The sequence below is a fragment of the Electrona antarctica genome (genome assembly GCF_951216825.1).
Source record: "Electrona antarctica genome assembly, chromosome: 3".
Lineage (NCBI taxonomy): Eukaryota > Metazoa > Chordata > Actinopteri > Myctophiformes > Myctophidae > Electrona > Electrona antarctica.
Window position 1 is genome coordinate 9,093,929 of NC_136808.1, and position 15,672 is coordinate 9,109,600.

The 15,672-nt window shown below is 45.2% G+C and overlaps 1 protein-coding gene across 2 annotated transcripts in view; it reads right to left on the bottom strand.

The window, feature by feature from the left end:
• Positions 1 to 487: 487 nt before the first annotated feature.
• hdgfl3 (HDGF like 3) overlaps positions 488 to 15,672 on the bottom strand; it is a 19,803-nt gene continuing 4,618 nt past the window's right edge. The window contains exons 5-6 of one of the 2 annotated variants that reach the window (XM_079496506.1): positions 1,751 to 1,876; positions 488 to 1,150 (exon numbers count right to left, since the gene is read on the bottom strand). In XM_079496506.1, the coding sequence (XP_079352632.1) occupies positions 1,124 to 1,150; positions 1,751 to 1,876 (153 nt within the window). In that variant the 3' untranslated portion in view covers positions 488 to 1,123. Of the gene's footprint in view, positions 1,151 to 1,750; positions 1,880 to 15,672 lie in introns of both variants that reach the window. The other variant, XM_079496505.1, reaches the window with a different exon arrangement.

The window sequence follows — 15,672 nt, forward strand, 5'->3', positions numbered from 1 at the left end:
ATGAAGTTACTATAATGTTGGAGAGGGAAGTCTGGAGCTCTCTGCTGGAGCTGTTGCCCCCACAACCTAACTACGATTAAGCGGTCAAAGATGGACGGATGGATGGCTGGCTGGATGGATGGATGGATGGATGGATGGATGGACGGACGGACGGATGGATGGCAGAGTCTCTGGTAGTCTACATTGAGTCTCTGCCGGTCATCAAATTATTGGCTTAGGAATGTGACAAAAACAAACATATCTCTGTGAATTCAAAGCTTCACGGGGTGTGTAAGTGATATAGAAACTAGACATGTTTGTACATGGTGACAGGTAATCATGGTTGAGTCCATTCATAATAGGTATATAGACAATGGGTCAGTATAAATATTGTATTGATTGATGGCTATCTTACACTGTGGTTTCGGTTATGAAGTGAAGATGACAAGACCCGGCCCCTCCCCACCCCCACCCCGCCTTACATCCCACCACCCTCCGGTCTGTTTCGGCTGGCCTATACGAGCCCAAAGAGAGGTTTATGGAGGATAATGGTAAATATACAGTGTGTTTTACGAACGATGTGCAAATGGAACAGGGATACACCGGCAGCATTTCTTCATGGCCGTGCCAAAACTGATTTGTGCACGCGGAGATTGAAGTATTACAGGTATGTTGAAAACCTATATCACTCAGATTCATTTGGTTTTGCTTTTGCTTTTTTTGCTGAAAAAAAACATTTTTTTCTCCATTTGCCGTTTTTCTTTTAGTCTGTGAAATTATTAGATATAATAACTCTCTATTAGAGAGATCCAACATCTTTGAATAATGTGGGGGGGATTGGAAAACTGAAATTTGAGTCCCTTTGCTATATGACACACGATACATATTAATATAAGCTTTTGGTATCAGATTTTTTGTACTGTAGGACTTGTCACTTAAGGCCCAATTTTGCCCTGCTATCAAGCACGAAATCCAACGCCAGGCAGCATGTCAGTGCATCCCTCGTACAGACTAGAGACACAAGTCCAACAGATGTGATAGTAGTGACGATGGTGGCCAGGAGATGGTGCTGATGATGAGCAATCATGTTGTAATTCCAATTTCACAGCTACAAAGAATGACTTCCCTCCATCGTCCTCAGGACTTAATGTTCTTCTCTGAGCAGCTGGTTCTGGGGACAAGGAGACACTCAAATCAATATCTTTTTTAATAAACAATTATGCAAATGTGATTAAGATCAACCTTGGCGACTGTAGGGAAGGTTATAGTGTCCTGTTTTTGAGTGGTGCAACCACTCCAAGGAACAGCAATGTCCCTATGTGACTATGTGACTATGTCCCGATGTTTAGAGTACCAGTAGGGGCAAAAGTGGCGCTGTTGTGCCAGAAACAGAGAGAGAGAGATAGTGTTCCACTGTTGCCTGCTAATTACAGAGAGAGAGAGAGAGAGAGAGGCATGGGGAGAGGGGAGTTGCACCACTCAGTTCACACGGGTGTGATTTTTTATTATAGAAGTGTATATTTGTACGTCTCTAAATGTTCTGATGAATTGAAAATGGTGGACCCTGTTGTAAACAAGTGTGATGCTTAATCATGGTGTCGTCCACATGAGTGTATACAGTTTTTGTATTGGGTTGTACTTGAAATGTACTGTAATTCTGCAAACTGTCAATCAATCAAAGGTTAAAGTGAAAAATGCTATTCACACGTTTACTTAAGTGAAAAACTTTGAGTACTTTTCACACCAACGGGTTCATCGTCAACTCCCTCACCTTATTGTCGGTGGTGTTTTCCATGATGTCATCGTCTCCTCCCTCAGAGCCACTCTTCTGATCGTCATCCTTTCCGTCTTTCTCCAGGTCCTTTTCCCCCGAGGAGATCCTTGACAGTTTGGAGGACTTCTGACGCACGCGCACACGCGCACACGCGCACACACGCACACACGCACACACACACACACACACACACACACACACACACACACACACACACACACACACACACACACGCACACACGCACACACAGTAAGTAAGTAAGCCTTGCCAAGCCATGTGGCCCATAGGGCAGGAGCCTATCTCCAGGTTCAGGACGGACACTCAAACCACTAAAGGCCACTGAGTTGGTCAATGCCAAAAATTGTAAATTGTAACCCCATCTCTCACTCGGGGCTGGGAACACGAAAACACAAATATAGCGCTAAAGATGTAACTATGAGCAGAATAGCAGGTGGCCATGCACTGTTTTCAGTGTGTAGGTCCTATACAGCAGCAGAATAGCAGTTGGCCATTCACTGTTTTCAGTGTGTAGGTCCTATACAGCAGCAGAATAGCAGGTGGCCATGCACTGTTTTCAGTGTGTAGGTCCTATACAGCAGCAGAATAGCAGGTGGCCATGCACTGTTTTCAGTGTGTAGGTCCTATACAGCAGCAGAATAGCAGGTGGCCATGCACTGTTTTCAGTGTGTAGGTCCCGGTCCTATACAGCAGCAGAATAGCAGGTGGCCATGCACTGTTTTCAGTGTGTAGGTCCCGGTCCTATACAGCAGCAGAATAGCAGGTGGCCATGCACTGTTTTAGTGTGTAGGTCCTATACAGCAGCAGAATAGCAGGTGGCCATGCACTGTTTTCAGTGTGTAGGTCCTATACAGCAGCAGAATAGCAGGTGGCCATGCACTGTTTTCAGTGTGTAGGTCCCGGTCCTATACAGCAGCAGAATAGCAGGTGGCCATGCACTGTTTTCAGTGTGTAGGTCCCGGTCCTATACAGCAGCAGAATAGCAGGTGGCCATGCACTGTTTTCAGTGTGTAGGTCCCGGTCCTATACAGCAGCAGAATAGCAGGTGGCCATGCACTGTTTTCAGTGTGTAGGTCCCGGTCCTATACAGCAGCAGAATAGCAGGTGGCCATGCACTGTTTTCAGTGTGTAGGTCCCGGTCCTATACAGCAGCAGAATAGCAGGTGGCCATGCACTGTTTTCAGTGTGTAGGACCCGGTCCTATACAGCAGCAGAATAGCAGGTGGCCATGCACTGTTTTCAGTGTGTAGGTCCTATACAGCAGCAGAATAGCAGGTGGCCATGCACTGTTTTCAGTGTGTCCTATAATATACAGCAGTGGTTTTCAACCCTTTTCTTATCAAGGACCATTATTTATTCGGCATTTGAGCCAATTTGATGAGATGTAAGCCTCTCAGACCCAAAACTATACAGAAGATTTTGTTGTTGCTGTTGGATAAAATTGTGTCGACAATTCTACGCTGAATTTACAGTATGTGGTATGATTAGGAGATATTACAGACAATTGTTGATCAAAATTAACTAATGCAGGTGTTTAACAATAATGTAACTCTTGAGAGCGTGAAATGAAACCAAATGGACCCGTACGGTTCATGTTTAAAGATCTATAAGGGTCCATTTAGTTTCCAACTCATCATTTAGCTGGGGACCACCTGGAACTCCCTCAAGGACCAATGGTGGTCCCCGGACCACTGGTTGAGAACCACTGCTATACAACCACAAATACCTCGAGAGCACCATTTTAATATAGCCTGACATTGCCAGACTATATCACTGCGCATATCACTGCGTAGATATTAGTCTGGAACTTCGGTGTGGAAGATTTAGGGTATTTCAAAAGGGGACGGTTACAAACAGATTCCAACGTCACCGCAACCCCCAAAAAAGGGTCACTTTGAATAGGGGGCTCTGATTGGTCATACAACTCTGGGATGGGCGAAATGTAATTTAAACTGAGGAGTGCCAGACCCAATCTGCCCAAGGATTCTTTTTTTTTTTTCCTGTGGCAGATTCGTCTGGTGTCCAAGCCACGATTTGAAAAGGCTGCCATTCCCTTTTTTCTTATTATTGTTTCCACTATCATTTCCATTAACCCATGTAGACGTGAGGACGGTTCAACAAGTGCCTTCTAAATCCTGACTGTTTTCTGAATAACCCATGTTTCTATGTCAGTCATTATCAAACATTTTCATGTCAAGGACCCCCAAAATATATGAAATTGGCCGCCGACCCCCATCTGAAAATATGTTGTTCCAGGGACCACCCAGAAGCAAAGATTTGAGTTAGAAACGTTCACTGTGAAATAATATATATATTGCATTTTCACAATTTCACAAGCTTGTAGCTATGAGTTTGTAGATCTGCTATTTTTCAGTATAACATAATACTTAAAACACCAAAAGGGGTTCCCGCCCTGAATGGGTTGAACAACAGAATATAATTTAACAATTTTAACCTCTAACACCCACCCCTCCACCCCAGAGAGATTCAGAGATGTGACAGGATTGTCTTGGATCAGCACATGGCCGCTCTCCACAAAAACGCTTACATTCCTTCGGATGCACCGCGTGTGCCGTGCGTAAATGGAGGCCAGTTGCTAGGCAACAGTGGTTGCTAAGCGAGGAGGAGTGGGAGATGTGGGTGACTTTTTCAACCTGCTTCCATTTACAGTGGAATTACAGTATAGCTATAACACACTACTACTACAGCAGTAGTCTCTGTATCTCTGCACTGCTCTGTTTATTTAAAAATCATATAAGCCTTTAATCCAGAATTAGGGCATGGTCAAACAAAGGGGGGGCATTGTCATGGAAAATATGAAACATACTGTGTAGAGAGGCAAGGATATGTACACAGTACACACCGCTCTCAAAGTAAACGGCACCTACGGACGGCTGCAATTCGAAACTGGCCCCCGTAAAATCTGAATCCCCCACCCACCCCTTTTTCCCCTCACTGTATATGTTTTTTTTCCCCTTATCACCCCCTCTATGATTTCCTGTTTTTGGCTATAAGTGTATATTTGTACGTCTCTAAATGTTATGATGAATTGAACAAGGTGGATCCAAATGTAAACAAGTGTAATGCTTTATGGTGTCGTCCACTCACAGTTAACAGTCTTTGTATTGAGTTGTGCTTGAAATGTACTGTAATTCTGGCTGCAAACCCCTTTTGGTGTTAGCATTATGTTATGCTTTAGCCATTGAAAAATAGCAGATCTACAAGCTCATAGCGCGCCACCAAGTGGCACGCTACGAGCTTGTAGGTCTGCTATTTTTGAAAAATCGAAGAACCACTGACATAGAAACATAGCTTTTTCAGAAAACTGTCAGGATGTAGAAGACATTTTTAGAATCTGATCTCAGGTCAAAATGGTGATAAATACTTCAATCAATCAAACAGTAATAGCTTTCGTGCACATCCAGGTGGAGGAGGTGCTGGTAAAGGCCAGGTATTGTATTCAAACCAGAGAAAACGTCCCTTAGAGAAGGAAGGGACTCCAGACACTCACACAGCCAACACGCGCTTCGGCATGTTGGCTTTGTCAGGTGCTATATATACAGTAGGTGCTGTATATATAGCACCTGACAAAGCCAACACGGAGAAGCGTGTTGTGCGAATAAAACATGAAATGAAGCATCAAGTCCTGTGACTGTCGAAGACTGTCGAACTAAATGACTAAATCAGAAAATGTGCTGTCAAAATTTACACTAAGACTACGACTTTTCCAGAATTTGCTGTCAAACTTAACACTAGCCGGAGGATTAGAGGCACGCAATGGGTGGATCGGTCACCTCTTGGAGGGGTCATGCTGCAAACAATGTTCCATAATTTAATAATTGACTTGAAGATGGTCCACTTTTATTGGTGTCATCGTTAGGCCTTAATTTCCAGGCCGTTCACCATGGCAGAGATAAGGAGGGAGCCGTGCCCCATCACTTTATCTTAATCAGTGCTCCCGTTAATGCAGGCACCAATCTAGTATGAGTTAGGGCTTTAGGCAACTAGTCGACTATTCAACTAGTCGACCAGTAAATCCACTAGTTGACCTTGTTGGTACTAGTTGACTAGTTGATAAGAAAAAATAAGAAAAAGAAAATGGCGTTTTTGTAGGGCTCAAGATCAGCTATGCTAGATTATAGTCACCAATGTACACAGTTTTTAAATGTACAAATATATTTTTTTAAATGTTTTTTATTTTGATTGTTTTTACATAATAGGTACAACTAGTCGACTAGTAAACTAGGCAACTAGTAAAAATCACTAGAAGTGAAAGCCCTAGTATGAGTGTGCCCTGATTGTTGCTGCGTGTCCCTGTGTTATGAGTATCTTGTCGTGTATCTTCAACACGTTACATCTATCCATAAACGTTTCCAGCAAAGACATGTAATCCGTAAGCTAAGTATCAGTATCTAACCCGCGGCCCTCATCTTCTGTTATTACTGTACAAAAGCATTATTCAACCTGTTCTGTTGTTGTATTGTTCCTCATGTTTTTACGGGGACGGCCCATAAGTCTGACATCCCGTTAGTCCGACCTACGTGGCCAGTTAAGACTGAGGCGTGGCCGGTTAAGACTGAGGTTAGGCTTAGCGACCTACGTGACCGGTTAAGACTGAGGCGTGGCCGGTTAAGACTGAGGCGTGGCCGGTTAAGACTGAAGTTAGGCTTAGCGACCTACGTGGCCGGTTAAGACTGAGGCGTGGCCGGTTAAGACTGAGGCGTGGTCGGTTAAGACTGAGGTTAGGGTTAGCGACCTACGTGGCCGGTTAAGACTGAGGCGTGGCCGGTTAAGACTGAGGTTATACTGTCCATGCCTAACAGAAACAAACCTTTCAGCATTACCCGTATTGCTTCCATGATCATCGGACTTACCACACCCACACTCTCTGATAAATAAGGCCGTCACACGCTTATCACTTTCAATAACAAATGACACAGATCATCTGCTGTATCGCTTCTTCGACTTAAAATGGAGGGACATATGTCCCTCCCAGATGGCGGAAGTGGTAAGAAGCCTTTTTTCCCCCTTTATTATAAATGGTAAATGGTAAATGGTGCATTTATATAGCACCTTTATCCAAGGCGCTTTATATAGTGCATTACATTCACCCATTCACACACACATTCATACACTGATTGCGGCGGAAGCCATGCAAGGTACAGCACATCGGGAGCAATTTGGGGTTCAGTCAGTGTCTTGCCCAAGGACACTTCGACATGTAGACAGGAGGAGCCGGGATTCGAACCGCCGACCCATGGATCATTGGACGACCTGCTCTACCTCCTGAGCCACAGCCGCCCCCATTATGGAAAAATTTGATAATAACCAATGTTACTTCAATGTATTATCAATCTGCATCGGCAAAAATATCGCAATTTCTAGCAAAGGTTAACGTTACCTAACGTTAACTAACGATATGCTACGCCGTTGCATTCATAAAACGTTACCCATTAATTTAGCATTGTTTAGCAGCTTTATCCATATTTACCGGTGCCCGGTGGAACAACTCGGATGCAAGCTAGCTTAACTGGCACGCATCAGTCCGACCCCCATTAGACAACGATATGTCAACATTCTGCTGTTTTGGAGCTCTTAAAAGCCGTGAAATACATAACGCTGCATAACGTTGGCTACTCGGTGCATACATACCTGTGGTATGGTTTTATGACCAATTGCATCAAATTAACGTTTAGTTTGTATGTGAAATTTTGTAAAACAAAAATCACACCCGTGTGAATTGAGGGGAGCTCTTATCATCATACGTCGTCATCATACGTCATCTCATTCTCGCCAATTTCACAATTTAAGTTTTCCGGAGTGGCACGTTTTGTACAAACTGCCGCAAATAATTAATAATTCCGATTGCGGTGAAACTTTGAAGGAAGAAATGCCATTTGACATTTTTTCAAAAACGCTCCTATCCTGGTGGAGACCTGTGCCCCAAGGGGCACTTTTTCTAGTTCTGCTACTGTTGGTAAGGTTGTCAGTTCCCACCTGATGCTGTGTGGTAGTTCAGACCACTTCAGACCATACTGAATAACTGCTAGCTTGCATAACGTCTTCAAACTAGGACTTAAGTCCAAGACATACAGATCATCTGAGTATAATCCTCCATAGAAGAAGATACGATCTGATCTCCCACCACGCAACAGGACTTCCTATGCCTCAGAGACAGGACCTTCCCCTTGGCCTCAACCTTCTTCCAGGAGAAGCTGTCTGGACTGAATTTCCACAGATCGATGAACCTTTGTTCGAGGGTCTGGCTTCTGGGGTCGTAGCCACCAAATATGTACAGCTCTCCATTGTAGGTAAAAGCTGCATGACGGGCTCGTCTTTTTGGTAGAAGCTGTGTAGAAGGCGTGTCCAGCCAGAGGTTGTTCTCTGTGTCAAACACAGACATAGTCTCCACAGCCCCCAAATACAAACATCTTTGTCCCGATGATGGTGGCAGAGTGACCTCCATGTGGTGGAGTGCCTCTCGCGTTAATTAAATATCAAATCATTGTGGTGGTGTCCAACCTGTATGTATCATTCAGGTATCTATCGCATCACCATCCTCCATGTATATACATGACCATCCCCAAAACACAGGCTGAGTGGCGGATCCTCCCGGGGGGAACAGTCCCAGACACCTGAGGTTTGAACCATCTGTGGGTGTCGACATCAAATGCATAAAGCACATTGGAGTAAGGATGCCCTCCCCAGATGTAGGCGATGTATTCTATCAGCACAGCTGTGTAGCCGCAGTGCCTAATGGGAATCTCAAGGTGACATTCTCCTTTTCCAGATATCACTGGAGGTAATTTCTTCCATCTCAAAGACACTGTGTTGAAAACATGGATGTCAATCTCCATCTTCGTAACATCCTGAATTTCGACAGTGTCCTCTCCAAAGAAGTACAGCTCTTGTCCCTTGTGTCCCACTGCTAGATTCCAGTGCTGTTCCTCTGGTGGACCCTTCAGTTGCACCGTGCAATGAAACATTGAACACAACAATGTTGAATTGAAGTAAACCTGTTGGGTGTCTCGTTGCTTTGTAGAAGAATCAAGAGCCAATTGAGCTTGAGATTCTAGAATCTAGTCGAAAGAGTCTTGACGAAAAAAGTCTTGAAGATATCTGCTGTCAAGAGTCTAGTCTTGGAGAAGGGGGCCTGCTGTAGATTATGGATTTCATCTGGACTCTCTGAAGCTGCAGTACTTTTTATCCTGCTGGATAGATTACTCGTGTCTTAGATGTGAAGTCACATCTAAGTATGACATCAGTGGCATATCCGAACAGATCCATCTTGATCACATGACTGTGCACTTAGGCCCTTTCTCAATTCCCCCCTTCTCCCTCGTCCTTAGCCCTTCCCCTTGCTGATGCGCGTTTACGTGAGGAGGAAGGGTTTTCTCAATTCTCTTTGGAGCGAGGGTTAGGGCCGAGGGCGAGGGCTAGAATCCCCTTCAAACGAAGGGATTTCGCGACCCGACTTAAAACGGAGGGACATCGCAGAGGGCGGAAGGCGGACGAGGTAAGAAGCCTTTTTTGCCCTTTATTATGGAAAAATATGATAATAACCAATGTTATTTGAATGTATTATCAATCTGCATCGCCAAAAATATCGCAATCTCTAGCAAAGGTTAACGTTACCTCACGTGAACTAACGATATGCTACGGCGTTGCATTCATACAACGTTACCCATTCATCATTTTGGCATCGGCGCTTTATTCTTTTTTATTTACCGCCGGTGCCCCGGTGGAACAACTCGGATGCAAGCTAGCTTAACTAGCAGGCATCAGTCCGACCCCCCAGACCACGATATGTCAACATTCTGCAGTTTTGGAGCTCTTAAAAGCCGTGAAGTAGCATACTGTAATGCTGCATAACGTTGGCTACTGCAGTGATAGCCGGTTGCAAAAGTTGCAAAAGTTACATAACTAGCAATGGTGTTGTTTTATACCCCCAGGCAAACCAGCCATGGAACAGACTCCAAGCTGCTGTACAGCCTGTACATGGGATGGAGATGAATCACGATGGCATTTTCATTGTCCTAAATGTTGTTGAATTTGAAACATTGTCATTCATATGTAGCATACCACGACTTGTCATAGGACAGGATAGAAAATGACTCCAGTTATGAATCTGTTCTTTTTTTTTTCAATTTACTTTTTATTGAATTTTAATCAAACATACATGTAAACGAAACGACTATGACAATTGACAATACATACAACAGGTACAAAACAAAACAAGACAATATACGTACAATACACACAAGGGGAGATATCTGCCTCTCTTCTCTATTGATGATCATAATACATAAGTACCTCAAACAGGTGCATCTGCTTCTACAGGTTAAACAGATTTACGTAACTGAATTTAAACAAAATCAGGTCTTATGGTAGAGACATGAGTAATCCATCTAAACCAGTTATCTGGCCTGACCTCTAAAGCTGAATGTAATTATCTCCATAATAAATATACTATCAATTAAATCAATCCATTAATTTATAGTTAACATTTGTAAGCCACTTTTTTGTTAAGGCTTTTTTGGATGCCACCAGTAATACCCTCAGTTGATACTGATCCTGCTTTGCAAAATGAATCTGTTCTTAATGATATTAAAAACAATGAACACAGTGACCACAGCCCCTTCTTTCTATATTGTAAATTGTTTTTCCTTTTTCTATATATCTGGACCCATTCTATACAAACTGTTAATACAATAATAAATGAATCAGGTACAACAGTTGAGCAGGTGTCAGAATGAGCTATATCTAGCTGAATTACATTCTGGTGGGCTACCAAGATGAGACAGAATTACAATATATTTATTATTTTATTTCATCATAACCACCATCTCTTCTCCCAAAATAGCCGATCTACAGCTTATAGCAGTGGTTTCCAAAGTGGGTTATTGGGGACCCCCAGGGGTCCTTGAGAGAGTTCCAAGGGGTCCCCAGGGGTCCTTGAGAGAGTTCCAAGGGGTCCCCAGCTAAATGATAGTTTGTAACCAAATGGACCCATAAGGGTACATTTGTACACTCTCAGAGTTAAATTAACATTGATTTTACAATATAAATTGGGGGTCCCAGAGACAGAAATGCCATCAAATGGGGGTCCATGGACTAATGCATGTCACACTGGCGGTCCTTGACACTGCTAGAGCCGTAAGAATCTATGGGGTTCCTGGCATATCTCTTCAAATGGGGGTCTGCGGGCTAATTAGTGTCAATTTGGGGGTCCTTGACATGAAAAAGTTTGGGAACCACTGGCCTATAGTGAGCTTGCAGATCAGCTATTTTCTGAGAACAGGTTGTATATCAATATATTATATCACAATATCTACAAGGGACGTTCAATATTTAGGGACGTTCCAATTCCTAGGGGGATGATTTATCCCCCTATACCCCTTGACACTCATTATGTAGGGGCAAGGGGTAGGGTTAAAAAAGGAATTGAGAAAGAGCCTAAGCCTGCTCTCCTCTCCCCCACCGCACCATGACTAGAGACTGCAAACCGCGACCACAGAAAGCCCAACTATGGTACAATATGCAAGAGAATGGAATGCAAGCTGATATGACTTGAGTCATTTTGAGGGTTGCTAGCCCCTCCTATATGCCCAGCTTGCCGTGTTTGTGTAAACACAAAAGTGAGGACAGAAAAAGTGAAGACGCAAATTGTGATCGGCCGGAATGACATTTGTGATGATTTGATTGGCTGAGCACGGACTGTGATGTATGATGATGTATGATTATTAGTCCGGGAGCCGACTGCTGATTTTTGGCTGAACGTGGTTTCGTCAGATAAAGTTTTTTTCTCAACTGATTCTTGTAGCTTGGGGTCCCCTCTTAATAATTCAAGAGGGTGCCCAGTGATATCCCTTGGGTATTTTTTGTTATTAACCCCTTAATGCCCGAAACAGTAAAAATCAACCCAAAATAGAGTTTTATGGTATGTCATGCAAAGTGCTTGATCTAAATGTATCAAATTTGCTTTCTACAGTGTTTATACATGACAGTGGATGTGTACAGTGCATCAGATTTAATATTGATGTATTTTTAGATATTAACCCCTTCATATCCAAAACACCAAAATCCCATAAAATTTGATTTAGGGCATTTTTTTGCTCAGCAATGAAATCAAATCAGATCTGCTTCCTTCAAAGTATATGAGTGAAACTGGTCATGTACTAAATGTTTCCTTTCAGATGAATGCATATTAACCCTTTATTAAGCATTTCATCTTGAGCATCCTGCACGGAAACATCAAAACATTCAAATCAAAACCATCCAATTTACTTTTTGAGTGGTGTAAACCACTCCTACGACTGGCTTTGTTAGTTTACGTGTCTGTCTGTCTGTTCGTAAAAAAAATTAGCATGGTTGCTACGGTCACCCAGTTCACCCGGGTGTGATTTCATTACGTCAGACATTACGTCAGACCACAGCTGATCAGGCTATATAAGACCTTACACCACTCAGTTCACACGGGTGTGATTTTTCAAATGTGTATTGATAAATGACAAAATACAAATATTGCACGAGATGAATAAACAGTCGGATTACAAAAATAATATATTTTTGTAATAGTATCAATTCATAACTGTAACCTACATAATAGAAACACAATTCGTCCATGTTACCTTTCCCTGCTATTTCGACTGACAAGCTAGTAGGGAATCTCTGGGTTACTTTAGTAACCTCAGTTTATTAATCAAATGGAGCGATGAGGATCGCCATCTAGTGGCGTGAACACAGAAGTACATCCATAACCTCACGATCAAATTGATTTGTTTTGTTCTGCCTTTTTTACGTGACATTGCGTGGTCTTTGATCCGCCCCCAGGTGATAAATATCACCTCCATGCTCTGTCACGTCATTCCTAGACAACCAGCTTCTTCTGCCGTTGTTAAGCAAGAAGGGTAGTAAGGGCGATCCTCATCGCTCCATTCGATTAATAAACTGAGGTTATTAAAGTAACCCAGAGTTTATTTAATCTCATTCCGCTAAGAGGATCGCCGATGGGGAATCATACACCCCCAGTATGACTACCACTAGTTGCCAGGAAAAGCACGAGGGGGCCATCGGGCCCCCAGTATTTGTGTCACAGGTTTTCACCTGTGACGGCCAACCCAACCAACCCTTTACCTGGGAGCGACGTCCAAAACAGCATGAGCCATTTCAGACGGCACCACATCCAGGTTATAGTACGCGGCAAACGTTGATGGAGACGACCAACTTGCCACCGTACAGACATCCTGAATAGAGACACCTTTTGCAAGCGCCCAGGATGCCGACATGCCCCTGGTGGAATGGGCCCTCAGGCCCTCCGGGGGCTCCATGCCTCCAGCTGTATAAGCCCTTCTTCCTGAAGGGGACAGTCCTGTCCACATAGAACTTCAAGGCCCTAACCGGGCACAGACAATTCAACCTCCTGTCCTCCACTGAAGAGAACAGAGGTGGGTGGAAAGCCGCCAGATCTACCGGGGCCCCTCTGGAAGGGAAGGTTTTGGGCATGAAAGAGAGGTTTGGCCTGAATGACAGCCTGGAACCATTGCCACTAAACCTCATGCAGCTCGGGTTCACTGAGAGGGCATGAATATCACTGGATCGTTTTGCCGTCGTCAAAGCGACCAGCAGAACGGTTTTCAAAGTGAGGACCTTCAAACTCACCGTGTCCAGTGGTTCAAAAGGATCCCGAGATAGGGCGTCCAGTACCAGTGTCAGGTCCCAGGACAGAACCAGTGACCTGGTTATCGGTCTGGCACGTGCGACGCCCCTCATGAACTGACGGATCAGCAAGTGTTCACTCACTGGTCTGTTATTCATACCTACGTGGTAGGCCGAAATGGCCGCCAGGTTGACTTTAACCGAAGATTTTCCAAGATCCCTATCAAGAAATTCTTGTAGAAAAGTAAAAATGTCCATCACTGACGCCTGAAAAGGGATAACCCTGACAGGTCTCGATGAACACCAACGTTCAAACACCTTCCAGGCTGTGTTGTAACGCTGTCTAGTCGAAAGAGCTCTAGCACCCAGGATAGTCGAAATGACCTTCGCCGGTAAGCCTCCAGCTTCTAGGTTCGACCCTTCACCGGCCAGACCCACAGATCCAGGTCCTGTGGCCGGTGGTGGAATATTTCGTGCCCTGCCTGGGACAGCAGGTCCCTCCACAGAGGGAGCTGCCAAGGTTGGTCGTATAGGAGGGGGAATATCTCTTGTCTCCAAGACCCCCAGGCCGGTGCCACCAAGAGCACCTTCGAGCCCTGAGCTCTCACTCTGGCCAGAACAAGAGGAATCAGGTCTAAGGGAGGGAATGCATACAGTAGACCCCGGGGCCAGCGATGGGCCATCGCGTCTATCCCCAGGGCCGACGAGCCCCTCATTGAGAAGAAGAGCTGGCACTTCTTGTTCTCCTCTGAGGCGAACAGGTCCACCACCGGCGTCCCGAACGTCTCCCATATTTGTGCTGCCACGCCCTGGTGTAGGGACCAGTGGTAGCGGAGAGGGCCCCTGGATAGCAGGTCCGCGCCTGTGTTCAGGAGCCCTGGGACATGACAAGCTGTAAGGGACAGAAAGCGCGTGTCGCACCAGATCAACAGTCTGTGTGCTAGCGTGTGTAGTCGCAGGGACCTCAGGACCTGTTGATATAGCACATCGTCGTGGTGTTGTCGGTACGAACCAGGACGTGATACCCCCGTATGAGCGGTTCGAACTGTCGCAGAGCCAGAAAAACTGCTAGGAGCTCCAGGTAGTTGATGTGGGCGGATCTCAAAGATCCCTCCCACACTCCTCTGGTCGTCCTGCCTTCGTGGGTGGCTCCCCAACCAGTCAGGCTGGCATCTGTGGTGAAGACCTTCCTGACCACTGGTAGCCCCAAAGGGACGCCCTCCGCCAGGACCTGTCTGTTTGACCACCACTTCAACGCAAGCGTGCAGCTCCCAGAGACCGTAACTCGTCGTGAGAGGGCCCTGGTGGGCACCTGCAGAGAGCCTATCCATCGCTGGAAAGGTCTCATATGCAGTCTGCCTAACCTGACTAGGGATATGGCCGACGCCATGAGTCCAGACATCCGTAGGCACGTTCTGAACGGGAGCTTGCAGCCCCGTTTGAACAGAGCTATACACTGTAGGAAAGCGTCGACCCTTGCCGGACTCAACCGAGCCGTGTAGGAGACCGAATCCAGTGCTATGCCTATGAACTCTATCGACTGTGAGGGCACCATCACGCTTTTCTTGTGATTTATGGTGAAACCAAGGGAGGACATGTGGGACACGATCCATGTCGTGTTCCCTAGCGCCTCCTGGGCTGAGTCTGCGGACAAAAGCCAGTCGTCGATATAGCTCGGGAGCGAGCGCTGTCTCGGTGCACTTCACGAACACCCTGGGACTCAGGGACATCCCGAAAGGGAGAACCGTATACTCGTACACCCTCCCCCTGAACCCGAACCTCAGGAACTTCCTGTGTGGCGGGTAGACCGGGATGTGGAAATAGGCGTCCTTTAAATCTATTGACGTGAACCAGTCGTTTCGGCGTAGAGAACGCACCAGGGACTTGGCCACGGCCATGGCAACACCTACCCCCACCACCCAGAACATTCTCGACACTCCTAAGCCCGACATCGATTCCCAGAAAAACTCCCTCACCTCTGTCCTGGGCTCATCGATAGACTTGCAGCACATTATATAACACCCACCTTTCCATGTACATACACACCACCCTAAGCTTCTTACACTATTACACAGGTATTACACTCACACATGTAGCATAGCACACACACCATCCACACTTGCCAAGGCACCCATAGTCACCACACTAGTGATATTAGATTGCTGTTTTGGGCATGAAGGGGTTAATATCTAAAAATGCAAAAATGTTAAATCTAATGCACTGTACACATCCACTTTCATGT